The sequence below is a fragment of the Apodemus sylvaticus genome, chromosome 3 (genome assembly GCF_947179515.1).
Source record: "Apodemus sylvaticus chromosome 3, mApoSyl1.1, whole genome shotgun sequence".
NCBI classification, from domain to species: Eukaryota; Metazoa; Chordata; class Mammalia; order Rodentia; family Muridae; genus Apodemus; species Apodemus sylvaticus.
Genome location: NC_067474.1, coordinates 9737501 through 9754360, shown reverse-complemented (window position 1 = coordinate 9754360; position 16860 = coordinate 9737501). Strand labels below are relative to the sequence as shown.

Genomic DNA, 16860 nt, shown 5'->3' with positions numbered 1-16860 from the left:
AGGCATACACACGCACACACACACACAGGCACACACACAGGCATACACACACACACACACACACACACATACACACGAGTACGTGAGTGCATGAAGGATGGTGAAAACTGAATAAAACATGCAAGCTTGCAGAAATTTCACTTCCCACTTTTGATGATTTTGTAAGACTCTGATGAGCCTTAGCTACTGGGACCTCACTCCCACCCCCCATGGATCACTCAGAACCAGAGGTCAATGCATAGGTAAAAGGATTTTATTGTTCCATCGTGATGAGCCCAGCCTGCAACCAAAGGAGAAGCAACCACAGGCCACTCATTTGGCAAGTTTTTATACAGTTTCTAGTGGCAGAACAGAGCACCAGCAACTAGGTACAATATGATTGGTGGAACATTGTGACCTTTAAATTGATTGTTCTTTAGGTACTGAGTAGTAAGGGCTTCCCATATCTACAGGTATCCAACAGTTGGTCCATCCTGTGGTTTTTTTTTTTTTTTTGAGGAATATAATCAGCCTCTCCCTTCCAGGATAAGAGGGGCTTTCATGTACTGGGGGCTGGTGGAATTTTACAAAGGCCCTGAGCTGACCTCTTCATTATAAAGTATGTTATGAATAGCTGAGTCAATGATGCATTCAATTTCTTTGCAAATTCTTGTAAATGCATAGTCATTTTGTGTCCTTCCTCTGCAAGTTCAAAGGAATGAAAAAGTGTATGTATGTGTGTGTGTGTGTGTGTGTGTGTGTGTGTGTGTGTGTGTGAATAAAGCTGAAGGATAAATGAAAAGGAGCAATGTATAGTTGGATACAGTCAAACACTTTCTGTTTTAAATTTTATTTGCTTAAAAATATATTTATGTGCAAAATAAAACAGATTCATTATCACTAAAATTCTTTTACTGCCAAAAATAATTTTTAGATGGATAAAGATTTAAAAACCTAACAAGAGATAAAACACAATCAAAATCATAAATATGTGATCATATCTAAATCTGTGATAATGTTATAAAATAAAAGTTAAAAGATTTTATGTGGTTTAATGTATATAAAGAGTAATAATGCAAACCAATAAAAGCCAGGTAAGACAAGGAGAATGAAATAAACAAAATCATTACAATGCTTCCCAAGATAACTTACATTTCAATAGAGCAAAAGATTCCCTTGCCATCTGTGAGAATAAAGAAATGCCAAGAGTGGCATCTTGTTCCCTGGCATGTGTTACTGCACTCCACATATTGTTGTATATTGTGGTGATCACATAGGCATTTATAGATATAACTTTTGTTTATAGCTTCCCTCTATTTTTAGTTCATCTTTGTTAGAAGAAAGAATGAGAGTATTCATTTTCATTGCTGTCTAATTAGTCAGTGGGTAAATATAACACATTTATATATTTATTTATGTATAAAGGTATTTATTTATTTTTATCAAAGGCATTTGAGTATTTATATGTGCCCTTTATTTATGAACAATTAGAAACATAAGTGACTTGAGAATTAGCATTTCCATAATAAGTGAGAATAGGCTTGTGGGACTGAGATTTTTAATCTTTTGGCTCTTATAGTTGGTGTTGGGAAACACTTTAGAAAGTTTTCTGATTGGGAGTTAAGTGTATAATCAAAAACATAGAGTGCCTGTCCTGAAAATCTGGTAGTAGTTTGTTTTAGAATCTGGGGAAATGTAAGACCCCCCCAAAACTGAGGGCGCCCCAGCACCCCATGCCTCAGAAGGCGACACCCATTTCACTTGCAAGAAACAGTCTTCATGCAATAGCAGGAGGACTTTTATTCCAGAGCTCTGGGGTCCATAGGCGTACACCCCACAGGGGTAGAGGACTGTGGGACCCCAAGTGCAGAATTGGGACAGATTTTATAAGTTTATAACAAAGCCTGCGAATCACAAACCAATCATTCCTTAGCACCGAGACCCTGTGTAGTGTGAGCCAATCGATTTGTACCACTCCATAGTTTTTAGGAAAATCAGTTTAAATTATCAGAGCCTGTTCTCTGTGGACCAATTAGTTTCCTATTTTCTTGGAGGTCTATAGCTGTGTGAACTCCTGGGTGGGGGTAATTGCATGAGCAGTTTACAGAAGCAAGATAAGTAGATAATTAGCTCATTTCCAGTTACCTTATGGGGCCAGGATCACCTATTCAAGGCCTTTTTGCCTAGCTCTTAACAGAGGGCAGGCTCTGGAATGTGACCTTTTACCTAGTTTCTAATACAGAGCAGGGTCTGGGATATGAAGTGTTTGGGGCTCCTTAGAAGGCTGGAGTTAGAGCTTCTTTGGAGTGAGATAGCATTTTAAACTTCTGACTTCTTGGGGTAATTAGAGAGGCTGTATTTTCTATCCTTTCAGAAAGAGGTAGGTGTTAACAGTGTTGTCTCCAGGTGAGCAACTCCAAAGGTTGCCTGCAGCTCAGTCCTCTGAGAAGTGACTGATAAATAGAGCTGAAAAAACTGTTCACTTATCTTGGAAAAAAAACTACAGAGATCAAACTGGCAACCAGTTTGCATTATATATCCTTTACCTTGTTGTTACCAAGTCCTGTTTGGTTATGGCAGAGATGGTATGCTATGATTCCCATCTATGGAATAGAGCTACCAGGATATAGGCTTCCCTAAGTGACAATGGTTACTCTGGGCATAAAACTTGTTTATGTGTGTGTTTGTGTGTGTGTGTGTAATTTTTTCAACTTTAACTTGTGTGTCTATGTTTCAGCAAAATTTTAGATGCAGAGACCTTCAAAACAGCTCTTAAGGCTGTGGGAGAAACTTCTGAAAATCTGAGTCCAAAAATATGTAATTTCTCAATTGTGCAAAATATAAGGTTGCAATTTGCAACATGAATAGTATAAAGAGCTTCACAGATCTAAAAGCAACAGAGGCAGCTGCACTATGAACCAGTTAGAAAGCTACTAAGGAAGAAGATAAAGGGATTTAGGAAGTGGCTGTGATCACAGAGCAAGATTCCACTCACATAAGCATTTCTTTGTTTTTGCTTACAGAGGCAGGTAGATTCTTGAGTTCAAAGTCAATTGCAGACAGAGGGAGTTTAGGTCCAGGCCCAGGTGTGATAGGAATGGTAATTTCAGAGCTAGATTCCAGCAACTAGCTTATTTTCTGTGCTTAACAAAGGCAGGCAGATCTCTGAATACTTTTCTAATGTTAAAAAAATGTGCTTGCTGTCTTTTTTGAAGAATGGGCTGGGCAGGGATGGTTGGGGATAGTTCCAGGGATGCTAATTCAGGGGATAATCAAAAGGGAATCTGGGGTAATAACTGAATTGATATGTAAATAAAAGACAGGACTTTAGATCTGCAAGAGATGATCTATATAAAGAGAGATTTTAGAATAGCAGGGAAAGGTGTCTTAATAAGAACATAGGGAGAACTATCTGGAAAGCTCACTGTCTTGATCAGAACATAGACTGTCAGCTTATAACCCATGATTTGACTTCAGGTTATTTGTTTCCCAGACACCCTCAGGAACACCTCTCCAAGCTGAGGCTGGTCATTGGCACAGGGAGACAGATTTTTCAGAAACACAGCCCCAAATATATTCATGTAACATGCTATAAATGAAGTAGATAGCACTCTACCCCTTTTAAGGATGAGAAAACTAAAACAAAAACAAGCAACTTTGTGAAATTGTACAGCAGGTAGCAAGCCAGGGCATAAATCCAGGTGAGAGAGTGAAAGGATAGAAAATACAGCTTAACTCTCTAATGACCCCAAGAAGTCAGAAGTTTAAAATGCTATCTTGCTCCAAAGAAGCTCTAACTCCAGCCTTCTAAGAAGCCCCAAACACTTCATATTCCTTGAACCCACTTTGTTAGAAACTAGGTGAAAGGTAGCATTCCAGAGCCCACGCTTTGTTAAGAGCTAGGCAAAAAGGCCTTCAGTAGGTGATCCTGACCCCATAAGGTAACTGGAAATGAGCTAATTATCTGCTTATCTTGCTTCTGTAAACTGCTTATGCCATTACCCCCACCCATGAGTTCATGCAGCTATAGACCTCCAAGAAAATAGGAAACTAATTGGTCCACAGAGTGGGGGCTCTGATAATTTAAACTGATTGGCCTAAAGCCTATGGAGTGGTACAAATTGATTGGCTCACACTAAGTAAGCTCTCGATGCTAAGGAATGATTGGTTTGTGATTCACAGGCTTTGTTGTAAGCTTATAAAAGCTGTCTCAATTCTGCACTCGGGGTCCCACAGTCCTCTACCCACTGCATGGTGTATGACTGCGGACTCCAGAGCTCTGGAATAAAAATCCTCTTGCTTATTGCATCGAGACTGTTTCTTGCAAGTGATATGGGTGTCGCCTTCTGAGGCATGGTGCCCTGGGGCGCCCTAATTTTTCTGGGTCTTACAACAGCACCATAGTTCCCCTGTTAATCCACACTAGCTTTCTGGGTTCTCATGTAGAATGTATGCAGTGAAACCCACAAGAGAGTGTGTCTGTCCATCCATATTTGTCCCTTGAAAACATCACACATTTGAACTGCACTTGCAATAGAAATAGAAACATATATATCTGTGCCTTAGATCATCAGTCCCAGAAGGAGGTGCTGTGTGTGCTGTAGGACATTTCACCATTATCATGCTAGGAAGAGTACTCTTTGTTTTTAAATAAATAATAAGAGTTAAAATAATTTTTATTCAATGGAGAGCATTTCATTTTATTAGAACATTTACATAAATCTGCTGCTTCCATCATGGACCTGTGTAAGTAGTTTATTAGAGTTCTGAACCAACTCAATATTTTTATGAGGAATCAATGTTTCATACTTGCATGGAGTTATTTTTAAGTGACAATGTGGAAAATCATGCCTAAAACTAAATAAGTTGCTTTGACAGATTGCTATACCAAATGATGTAATTTACTAATGCTAAATTTTTGGATACTTAGATGACAGTTTTATCATTGGAGGCCTCAGTGCTTGTCTAGATATTCACTTCAAAGCTTCCAATTCTTATAGGAAGACAATCTCATAGAACATAAGTCTTCAAAACTTTATACTGAGAGGATGTGTTAGACTTGTGATGATTTTATTGCCTGGCCTTTATGGGTCTGGGGCTGCCCAGGCATGTCTGGTTGTTAATCTGAAAACATTTGTATTGAATTAACAAAACCATGGAAATGTGTGCAGCTCTTGGCTGATTTGTAAAAAAATTTTTGTTCCGTTCTTTAATCCATAATGAGTAAATTAATTTATACAAAAATTTTGCTACCTGTATTTCTCAGGCTTAATAAGTGATTGGTAATTTATTAATTTTTTAAAAAATATAATATATAACATACAGACAAAAACAGCATTAGATTTAACTCAATCTAATAGCAAGTTCTTTGACCTTTGTCTTTTCTGGCTTGGCAATACAAGCCATAGATTTAGGATCCAGTATGATGCTTCCCAAGTAGCTGTCGATCTCATCATACCTGTCATTATAAAGGTTGGCCCTTGGCTTGTCAGCCTGATATAGAGGAGTCACTGGGTGAAACTGTGTGGTTTCTTTGGGGCTGGATGTCCTGCCCAGTGCCTAAGTTGTTAGGCTTTTTCTTAAATGAAGGATTCACTACATTTGTGGCTTCCTGTTTCTTTCAGGATAGAGGGGTCAAGGCCACATTCTTTCCTTTGAGCATCCTACTCTACAGGAAGAGAGCTATTATTATTTATACTACTTTCATTACTATTGATCACAATATTCCAATTTAATCTGGTTCTTTACTGGTAAAGAGAAAAGTGTGCTTAGGGTAGTTCAGAAGTAGAAAAAACAAAAAAGAAACAAAGAAAAATACCTGAGTTCTCCAGTGGCCTGGAAGGGTCTCTACAACAGGCTGAAAGAAAACATTCAAAATGGCTCTTTCTCAGCATGCATGGAGATTTTTGTGGTGCATTTGAATCCCTTTCTGCCGATCCCAGATATTTTAGATCTGCTTGAATGTACAATCAGATAAGAAAACAGTTCTACCCACTATGCATCATGTTTTCCAGTTAAAAGAAAGAAAGAAAGAAAGAAAGAAAGAAAGAAAGAAAGAAAGAAAGAAAGAAAGAAAGAAAGAAAGAAAGAAAGACAGGCAGAGAGAAAGAAAGAAGAAAGAAAGAAAGAAAAGAAAAGAAAAGAAAGAAAGAAAGAAAGAAAGAAAGAAAGAAAGAAAGAAAGAAAGAAAGAAAAAGAATCAAGAATGGGCTGTAGCAGAGGTGAAAGGGAGTCTTCACTTACTGAAGAGACTGCCTAAATGGACCTTGTGGAGTTGGGAATCCATGTAAAAAGCAAGAGGATTTTTATTTATTATCCAGCATGCAGGAGGGCCACCTTGCACATAAAGACAGAATGATGTGTACTCCAGGCTGGTACACAGCTCTTGGGACAACTGCCATTAGGCACAATGCAACTGGCAGTTACCTTTAAACTAATTGGTTCTTAGGGATGAGGTAGGTGGCCAATGGACTCTGGGCCTTTCCTAGCCACAAGGACCACCCTGTGGTCTGAGAATGTAATTTAGCCTTTCCCTTCTGGGAGGGGGAACACTTGCCCTTCTGGGAGGGGCCAGTGTTCTATGACCTTTTCAAAGTTTCTGAACCCTTTCAAAGGTAGAAAGAAAAGCAAGCCTGATTTATGTGGCAAGTAAGTAGGTAAGCATGGTCTAAAGGGCAGGTGAGGATGGATTATGGGGTAGAATAGGCAAGCATGGAATATAGGGCTGATGGAATAAAAAAAATATGGCTATGAGAAAGGAGAAATAGGCAAGTCAGGGCAATGGACTCCGTAAAATGCTTGCATAGGCTATGTAGGTGGAAAAGACAAGCATGAACCCATATGGAAAAGGTGGGGAAGGTAGCCATGGACTATTGGGCAAGTATAATCAAGTAGAGTTCAAGCCATTGGGAATACCACCATCAGTGGTTTTACAAACAATCAAGAATCAGAGATTTACATTCCAAGTTAACAATTCAATGTCCATTTTTGACCATTAATGAAGCATAGTTGGGTATTAGGTTGGGAAGTATAGAGGATAATGATCTCAAGTACAGAGCCTTAAGGAACGTAATTAAAAATAGAATACTGAAGCATATGCAGACTTTGAATTAATTCAGTCATCAGATCTGAATAACAGTTTTGTGGGAATGGAAATAAAATTCTACATACGATAATGCACTGTAGTCTACTAATATTAAATTATTACAAACATTGAAAAAATACACATAATTGATACTACCTCTTTGATTAATCTCTAAGTACAAGCTTTCACAATACTGAAAGGGAGAGAAGCAGCCAATAGTCCTACCTAGTCGTGACACCTGTGATTCACAAAGCAGCCAGGCAAGATAGTCCTAAGACTAGACCAGTGGTGCTCCTCTGTAACTAACAGCTGCCTAATTTACACCCAAGTCCATTTTTCAGGAGGATAATCATGCCTAGTGCTGGACACCTAGCCAAGTACCTGGACTCATTGATATTGGAAGAAAACCTCATACCACTAATTTATTAAACCAGTGTAAATTCTAGTTGCATTCTAAATTCTTATCTTTAAAGCTACAGAGGAGTATGCCTTTCATCCCTCACCAAAGTAACTTTCCCTTGTAACAGAGGGAAAATATTACAGAAAAGGACCATCAATCAGAATGTAGAGAACTAGTTACGAGGTTCAAATTCTCAATGAATACATTTTATACCATACTCTTCACCTACATAACCAGGAACATGAGGAAGAGGTGCTAAATAGATTGTAAGTAACTGGGGAATCTACTGTGATTCTATGCACCCTTTAACTGAAAGAGAAGTTTTACCCCTGATACCTCAACAATATGGCTGAGAAAAAAAAAAAGACGTGAATAAGAGCAACACAATAGGCCTGCTAACTTGGGAAATGGACAAGGAAACCTTATGGGGAAGCAGCCCTGCACAAAGAATCCCAGGCAGCTACTGTCTGTTAGGAGAGGGAGAGGTTTCCCTTGGAAAACCCCTCCTAATTGGTTATGCAATACTAAACAGTCAGTCCTGAAATTGTATATACACATGTAACTCTAAGTAGATTTTAACTAATAACTATTAAATAAAGACAGGCCATGAATTATGAATTTGAGACAGAGCCAGGGAGAAGACATGAAAAGCACTGAAGGGAGGATAGAGAAGGAGGGAAATAATGTAATTATATTTAAATAATATAATTTAAGATAAAGAGAATATTAATATCAAAATAAAGTCAATGGAAATATTTCATATATTTATAATATTGCAAATCTATGTTAATAAAAGGGTAGTGACTATAATAAATAAGTAATAAATAATAAAATATTGTTCACATATAGAACTTATTTATAAATTCCAGTAAATATTAAAATGTATTTTTTGAGGGGCATCACTAAACATTAAGTCAGAAAAACAGAAACTATTTTATATGTCTTGGCAATAGTAGAATTAGTAATAATGAATTCACATGATAAAAGATAATACATTGAGCTCCAAGGCCAGAAAACTGCTGTTGCAGATCAAGAGAGGCTGCCATCAGGAACAGAGTTATTGACCCTTGGGATTTCAGGCTACAGCACAAGAAGCAGCTGGCTATTAATTGTGTGCCTGGAGCTGCTGCAGTTCTTGGGTGTTTTTGCATGCTTTCTATCACAGCCTGCAGTGGAGTTTTCCAGAGGCTCTGGGAGGCTGTTGCAAGCCTCTTGCTTGCCCTCATTTCTGTCCTCAATAGACTCTTCTGCCTCAACAGTTTCTTCTGCTTCTCTCTGCTTTCCAAGGCCTCTACAAATTCCTCATTGGGGAGCTCTACTCCAGATCAATGAAGGAAGGAGTAAGTTCTGAGAAACAGTCCCCACTTCAGCAGTCTCTACATAGCTTAAGCACTTTGCAAATGATCATCATTCACATTACTGCTATCATTCGCATTTAGTTGATGGGGAATTGTATGTTAAAGTGATAATGCACCTGACCAAAACCTACACAGCAAGTGAATAGAACTATTTTGATATTTCTGATGAGTATTTCAGAGTGATTTCAAAGCCTGGGTGCTGAGTCATGACTGTGTTGTAGACTTCCTGTTGTAAGCTGTTTGCATTGGGAATGTTATTGTTTTTAGTAATTATGAATTCAATTATGAGCAAGCTTGATAATTTCTGTTTTAGACTGTGAGTGCAAACAGGGTGCCAGGTAAAGCAGTATTTGTACTTTATCAATCCCATAGGTCCTTAGTCTAAAATAACTAAAAATATTTCATTTGTGGGTAGGATGATATTACTACTTTCATTTTGCTTTTTATTTATGAACACACCCAACCAAAATCTCAAAAGGACTTTGATACCAGGACCCTTACATTAATGGCAATGATTGTAGATCATTTCCTGAATGTATTCTGCCTGATAGTAGAGACTGGCTTAATGTTCTCAAATAATTCTCCCTGTGCTGAATGAACCCTGTGGACTATACACCGATCAATTCCCACTTTGAACTTCTACGTGCACAACTCTAGTCTTACTTCCCAAGTCCATCAGCTCCTTGGTTATATTTCTACATATCTCCAACCTCTTGGTTGAAAGGGACTGGCCATCTATTGACAAGAGCTCCTTTGAAAATGATCTAAATGTTCTTGGATAGAAAAGAGATGTCTGCAAGTTCAAAGCCCTCAGGGTTATTTAAATAAAAATGTCTGAACACATATACCGGGAAGCCAAATAAGACTTATTGTGTTTGAAATCATCTGAAGATAGTTTTGACCAAGAAACAGACTGTACCAAAAACAAATGAACTGTTTTAATTGCTTATGGTTGAATTTCTCTGTCCTTTTAATCTTATATATTTATTAGTGGGTTAAAAATGTATACCTGAAATTATTATACTCACAATACTTTTGAAATAGAGGCTGCTGGACTGATCTTCTGTAGAAAATAAGGGAATGCTTCAGTTTCTTTTCAAAGAATAAAAATATAGAAATTTTCCATTTGATTTGAAAGATAGAATTTTAGAACCAAAATTATATGCAATCACACGGGTCACCACAAAAAGTTACTGTGGGCCTGGGCTATTTTGTCTGACCCAATTTTGCTGTTTCTTAGTGCCCAGGGTTTCTGTGACAAGATAAACCTTGTTGGTCCTTTCATTCTGCTTTTTCTCCATTGTCTCGAGGTCTTTGTAATGAACAAGAGGTTCAAACAGAATACTGCACATCTCTTCCCTATGGACCAAATTTGAAATGTTGTGAGTTGTATTGTTTTATATTGATGTGTAATTGGAATTTAATTGAGTACAACACTCTGTTATGAGTGCTAATAGAGGAATATCCCCTCTTTAGTTATGGTAATAATTAATCCTTTTCAATCATGGTGTCTGAATTTGGGTTTTATTGAGGTGAACAGCACCATGACCAAGGCAACTTTTATAAGGACAATATTTAATTGGGGCTGTCCTACTGGTTCTGAGATTTAGTCCATTATCATCAAGGCAGGATCATAGCAGTGTCCAGGCAAACATAGTACAGGAGGAGCTTAGAGTTCGAAAGGCTCCTATCTGAAGGCTGCTAGGAGAAGAGTGGCTTGCACATGGTTACGAGGAGGGTCTCATTGCCCACAGTGACAGTGACATACTTCCTCCAACCAGGCCACACCTAATTTAACAAGTGTAGACTTCCCCATAGTGCTCCTCCCTTGGCCAAGCATATTCAAACCACCATATACTACTCCCTGGATGCCATAGGCTTTTTCAAACACATGAGTCTATGGAGGTCATACCTAAACACAGCATAATGTGAAATATATATAGTTCAATTTCCAAACACCTCATAGTCTATAGCAGTCTCTATAATGTTAGAAGACTAAAGCTCAAACTCTCTTCTAAGATTTCTCATCTCACTTAACCTGTAATCCCCAAAGAAAGACTAAAAATCAGCTGGGCAAACTCCAAACTCTGTATCCCCATGTCTGACGTCAAAGTACTCTTTAGCTCTTCAACTCCTCTCATCCGTGTTGATTGGAACAAACTTCTTTCTCTTAGTCTGGTTCTACTCCCTGTTAGTAGCTTTCCTTGGCAGGAATACAATGGCTCTGACATCTCTAACATCTTGGGGCCTCCAAGGCAACTTCAACTTCACAACTTCTTGTTCCAGTGTCTGGGATTTACACATGACCTTCTGTGTTCCTCCAAAGGGCTTGAGTGACTGACTTCTCCAGCTCTGTCCTCTGTAGCAAGCACTCTAGACTCTGGTTGGCTCCACTCTACTACTGCAGCTGTTCTTGGTTATCATCTAAGGCATCTCTGATACACAGGGGTCTTCTGTTACAACTAGGCTTCACCAATAGCCTCTCAGGTTCCTTTCATGGTGAAAAATCTCAACATCTTTGCATGATCTCTACAGTCTTAGGCCATCAACGGCAAATGAAGCTACACCTTCACTAACAGCCTTCATGGGCCTCTCACAACACTAAGCCCTGACTGCTCATCATGACCACTTTGTACCTTCAAAACCAAGTATTACCTGGTTGATTCTTATATATTACCAAGTCCAGCTGCAGCACAAGGTACAACCTTGGCTATCTCTGTAACACAGGTTCTTTGTGATCTCAAAAAACACTTCTCAGATTGCACCTCAGGGATACTGGTTTCTTTTTAATAACCATTAATTTCTTAGCCTTTGCTAACCAGCATCAATTGTCTGAGTAGTCTTTTCTATTCTTGACTCTAAAGACAGAGCCACATTTTTGAAGCTGCCAAATTCTGTTTCTTACTGGGGTTAGAATATGTCCCCCCACTTATTCTATTACCTTCCTTCTCTTTTCCAACTTCCTCATTGGCTAAGCTCGGCTGTCTTGGAATTTGCTCCATAGATTGACTTTGAACTCAGACATCTGCATTCCTGTCTCTTGTGTTTTGGGATTAAAGTCATTTACCACCATGCATGGGCTTAAGCTTTTCTTCACCTAGAACTTGCTCTATCCCAGACTTAAACTCAGATATCTGCTTTGCTTTGTCTCCTGGAATGAAAGGTGTGTACCACCATGCCTGGGCCTACAGTTTCCATTGCTACTATTCCTCAAGGTCTGGATCAAAAGCCTGTGTCTTTCAGCTTCAACATCTGGATCACGACTGTGCCCTTCATTCCTGCGATGTAGTTCATTTCAGGTTAAAAGTCCAAACTATTTATTGTTCAACTGCAAACATAAACAATAAGTTAGTTGGATGGTATCTTGCCAGGAGATCACCATTCCCTTAATCTCTTTATCTTCTTGAACACAGGATTAAGCTCCATTACACTCCCTGTGCCTCTTTATTACTTGAACTATATATTTTGTATTTTTTTAAAGCTTGCTATGCTTGATCAGAACATTGTTCATGAGACTAAACCAGAGAGCAAAGTCTCTGCTCGGCTTTCTTGAGACTTCCTTTGTCAAAGCAATTAATATATAAATCTTTATAGCTTAGCCACAGGTAGACTCTTCAAACAAGGGAAAAAAGCATCAACATTTGTCATCAAAATACCACAAAAACTATATTTAGTCCACATACTGAAATTATTCTCCACTAAAACCTCTTGAGTGAGGTCTGCACAGTTCAAGTCACCCTCAGCAAGAAATACTTCCATATTTTTACTAGGATGGCCTATCAAGCCCCATGCAAAGCATTCTACTGCTTTCCAAATCCAAAGCCCCTAAATTCACATTCTTCTAAATGAAAGCATTCTCAGGCACATCATAGGTCTACCCCACTTCTGGTATCAACTTCTGTTGTATGGTTTTACTGCTATGAACAGACAACATGACCAAGATCATGACGAAATAACTCTTATAAGGACAACATTTAATTGGGGGCTGGCCTACAGGCTCAGAGGTTCAGTCCATTATCATCATGGTGAGAGCATGTACAGTGTCTAGAAAAGCATTGTCCAGGAGTAGCTGAGAGTTCTACATCTTCAACTGAAGACTGATTCAACATAGCAGAAGACTGGTTCCAACATGGTTAGGGGTAGGGTCTCATAGTCCATTGCCACAGTGGCACATCTAACCTAATAGTGCCACTCTGTGCCAAGCATATTCAATGCACCACAGATGGTAATCCCCACTTCTTTTTCCAAACTTTCAGCATGTAGAAAATATTTCTTTAACAAATACTGTGTATCACAGTACATTCATCAAGTACATTCTGTCTTAGTCTTTGGATTTCCAGCATTAGCTTTCAGATGCTCTGAATTATTCTAATTGTACCCCTAACAGTAATATGAGATCTTTTCATCTGTAAAATCTGTATTCTCTACATTGACACTATGGTCACCCTTTGGCCCATCACAATTCTTTCTCAATTCTTTGGAAGTTTCTGTCTTCCAAAGGTGACTAAGATGAAAATCCTTTCCTTCATTTAACTACTACTTTTATTTGCCTTGTGTTGGGGACTCCGACAGGAATTTAGAATCAAAATAATATAGACTTACGAAGATGATTAAGGTAAGCCTCTCACAATATATCACTGGAGTCAGACTGATTACAAGCATGCTAAACACCCGAGGAAGAACGCTACAGTAGAAGACACAGGCCAGCATCATCAGCAACAAAGACACAAGCCAGCACCATCAGCAACAAACAGGAAACAAAGAAGAAAAAAGCAAAACCAAAAATAGAATGGTAGTTTCTGGTACCCTTTGTTTTCTAAGTAATCCTAATATTTAACTTTTCTGACCTACTCAGCAGAACAATTGCCACTTACATAATAGAAGTTAAAATGACAATTGACAGATGACAACAATAAAACAGGCAAGATGAGATGTGACTGGTAAGGATGTTAAGAAGGGAATGCCAGCTCAATAACTGAATTAGGAGGCATGAAACCGCACCTCCATCCGTGTGGTGAGGTGGTTGTTCATGTCAGATATCATAACCAACCACAACTAGTGATTTTCCTTTGTTCTTTTTCTCTGAATGAAAATAATATGTAGACATCATCGTTGGGCTGATTTGAGCATAATTTAAGGTATCATTAGAGCAACTAAAAAGTAAAGAGTCTGTTTTGTTGGTAGAGATCTAGTCATTGGGGAAGGACAGAAAGAAAAAGGGAGAGGGAGATAGAGAGAGAGATAAAGAGAGGGATGGAGGGAGAGAAAGAGGGAAAAAGAAAAGGGAGATTTTTGTAACAATTCTATACTGTTCATAGATTATGTAAAGCTTGTATGACATTGTGACTGCTAAATTATTTCTTTGATCACAGCATATTCTTTGGGAATTTCTTTTTTTTTAAAAAACTTTTTTAAAAGATCTATTTATTTATCATATGTTAGTACACTGTAGCTGTCTTCAGACACTCCAGAAGAGGGCGTCAGATCTCATTATGGATGGTTGTGAGCTACCATGTGGTTGCTGAGATTTGAACTCAGGACCTTTGGAAGAGCAGTCAGTGCTCTTAACCGCTGAGCCACCTCTCCAGCCCCTCTTTTGGAATTTCGAGGGAGGTTATATATTAACATATTATAAAAGGTATATTGTTTCTTTAATCTAAAGCTTAGTTTCTAATGGGATTTCTTGAAAAGAGTAATTGAAGACTTAAATTTTTAGATCATAGTTTAAGAAAATGAATTTAGATAACATTTCTAGAATGATTTTGGCTAGGTTTTGCTGTGTTTTGCTTGTGGAACACAAATGGTTTGTTTATTTGTACTACTTTGTCATCAGAATGAAAACAGTTACAAATGTATCTGATTAGAAGGATTCTGGAAAAGTTTTAATTAGTTGCTCTGTGTGGACATTGTAGTGTCAAACAATGATGAATGCTCAGGTACTGTTTCTTCTTACTAGATTTAAATGCTTGTCTTGTTCTATCTTTAGGAATTAATGACCAAGTTAATAACTGAGACACCTGACCAGCCAATCCCATTTCTCATTGACCATCTTCAATCTAAACAAGGAAGCCGAGGACAACTGCAAAGAACTTTGTCAGGTTCAGCAGCTCTCTGGGCAGAAAGTGAATCATCAGGTAATTGGGGGAGAAAACCAAACCTTTGAATATATATGCTAATTTGGGACACATCTAATACAGTGCTTCTAGACCTATGGGTTGCTACCTCTTAGCATATTTAAGACTATTGGTAAACACAGATATCTACATTAAAATTCATTAAAGTACTAAAAATACAACTATGCAGAAGCAAGAAAAATAATTTTATGGATAACGGTCACCCCAACATGCAAAACTGTGCTAAAGGGTCTTAGCATTAGGAAGGTTGAGAACCAGTGATCAAATAGAAAATTTTTGCAAGTATTTTTAATTTAATATGAAAACATAGAATTTCCCAATATTATATGATAAAATCATGTTCAATTTTCAATAAAATAGTCTTGAATACATTAAAATGTATCATGCTTCTATGAATGAAAATCAGAGTGTTTTATTTAATAGAAATGATTCTTATTTTCACAAAATTATTTCATTCTGTATAAATTCAAATTAATTGTTCTAAATTTGTGTTTCATTGTATAAACAACTTGGCTTAAAAACATACAGCTTACTATCACAGAAAAGAAGTAACGAGACAGCATGCCAAAAGAGACTACAAAGTTACTTTTCTCAAAACTATTCTGTATTTTTTAAAATCCTAATATTATTTATCCTGTATAGTAATTAACTTTAGAAATTGCTGAACACTGGGCAACTCTGAACATTGAGAGGTTGGGGGCATCCTTCCAAATCTACATAGTCTATTTTCCATATTAAATGAGGAAAACATCAAGGTAAATGTTGCTTCAATCTTTCTGTGCATAGTTCTTCAGGTTTGGGGTTTGCTTTGAAATGCCTGTCTCTCCATGGCATGGACAAGTCTGTTTATTCCAACTTGATGCAACATAGAAGCATATTAGAAGAGGGAATCTCAATTGAGGAAACGCCCACACAAAATTGGCTTGTGGTCACACCTGTGATATATTTTCATGATTGATGATTGATGGGGAATGGTTCAGCTCACTGTAGGCAGTACTTCCCCAGAATTGATGGCTCTGGATTCTATAAGCAAACAGGCTGAGCAACACGAGTAGCAGGTCAGTAAACAGAATTTCATCATAATTTCTGTTATAGTTCCTACTTCTGTGTTCTTGTTCTCAACTCCTGCCCTCAATAATTGAGTGCTTCTGGAAGATTAAGATGAAATGGAATCTTTCCATCCCAATTTTTAGTTGACAATTTTATGTTGGTATTGCAATAGAAACCATAAATAAATGTTCTTTAGTATCTTAGGTAGGGTTTCTGTTGCTATAAAGAGACACCATGACCAAGGCAAGACTTATAAAGTATATTTAATTGAGGTTGGCTTACAAGTTTTAAGGTTTAGTCCATTATCATCATGACAGAAAACATGGCAGTGTCCTGGCAGGAATGGTGCTGGAGGATCCGAGAGTTTGACATCTTGTTCCAAAGGCAAACAAGAGAAGACTCTCTTCTAGGAAGCTAGAAGGATGGTCTCAAATCCCATGTCTACAGTGATACACTTCTTCCAACAAGGCACATTTACTCCAAAAGTCCATACCTCCTAATATTGCCATGACCTTGGCCAAGCATATTCAAGCCACCACCCATGGGTAACCAACGCTTTGCCTAATTCCCATGGGTATTGGATTGACTAGTGTTTAAGTGATTTCCTAGAATGCTAGCATATTACCTTCTCCTCTCATATGTTGTGGGATTTCAGGAAAGTATTTTTTGCATTATCATAGTAACAGTTTCTTAATAATATTGCAAGTCTGCACTAAGGAGGGCAGAAAGTGAATATCCTCCGAAGAAGGTGAATATTGCAGGTGATGATGTCTATATAAAAGTTATTTCAGAAAACAAAACATTAGTACATGAGTTATGCCATACAAAGCAGAGATTTTTTTATGTTGGCTTTTC

General features: G+C 37.9%; 1 protein-coding gene across 2 annotated transcripts in view; it reads left to right on the top strand.

The window, feature by feature from the left end:
* The window catches only part of C3H8orf34 (chromosome 3 C8orf34 homolog), a 479559-nt gene that overhangs the window by 95699 nt on the left and 367000 nt on the right, over positions 1 to 16860 (top strand). For both annotated transcript variants that reach the window (XM_052175408.1, XM_052175406.1), the window contains exon 2: positions 14808 to 14955. In XM_052175408.1, the coding sequence (XP_052031368.1) occupies positions 14808 to 14955 (148 nt within the window). The remainder of the gene's footprint in view (positions 1 to 14807; positions 14956 to 16860) is intronic.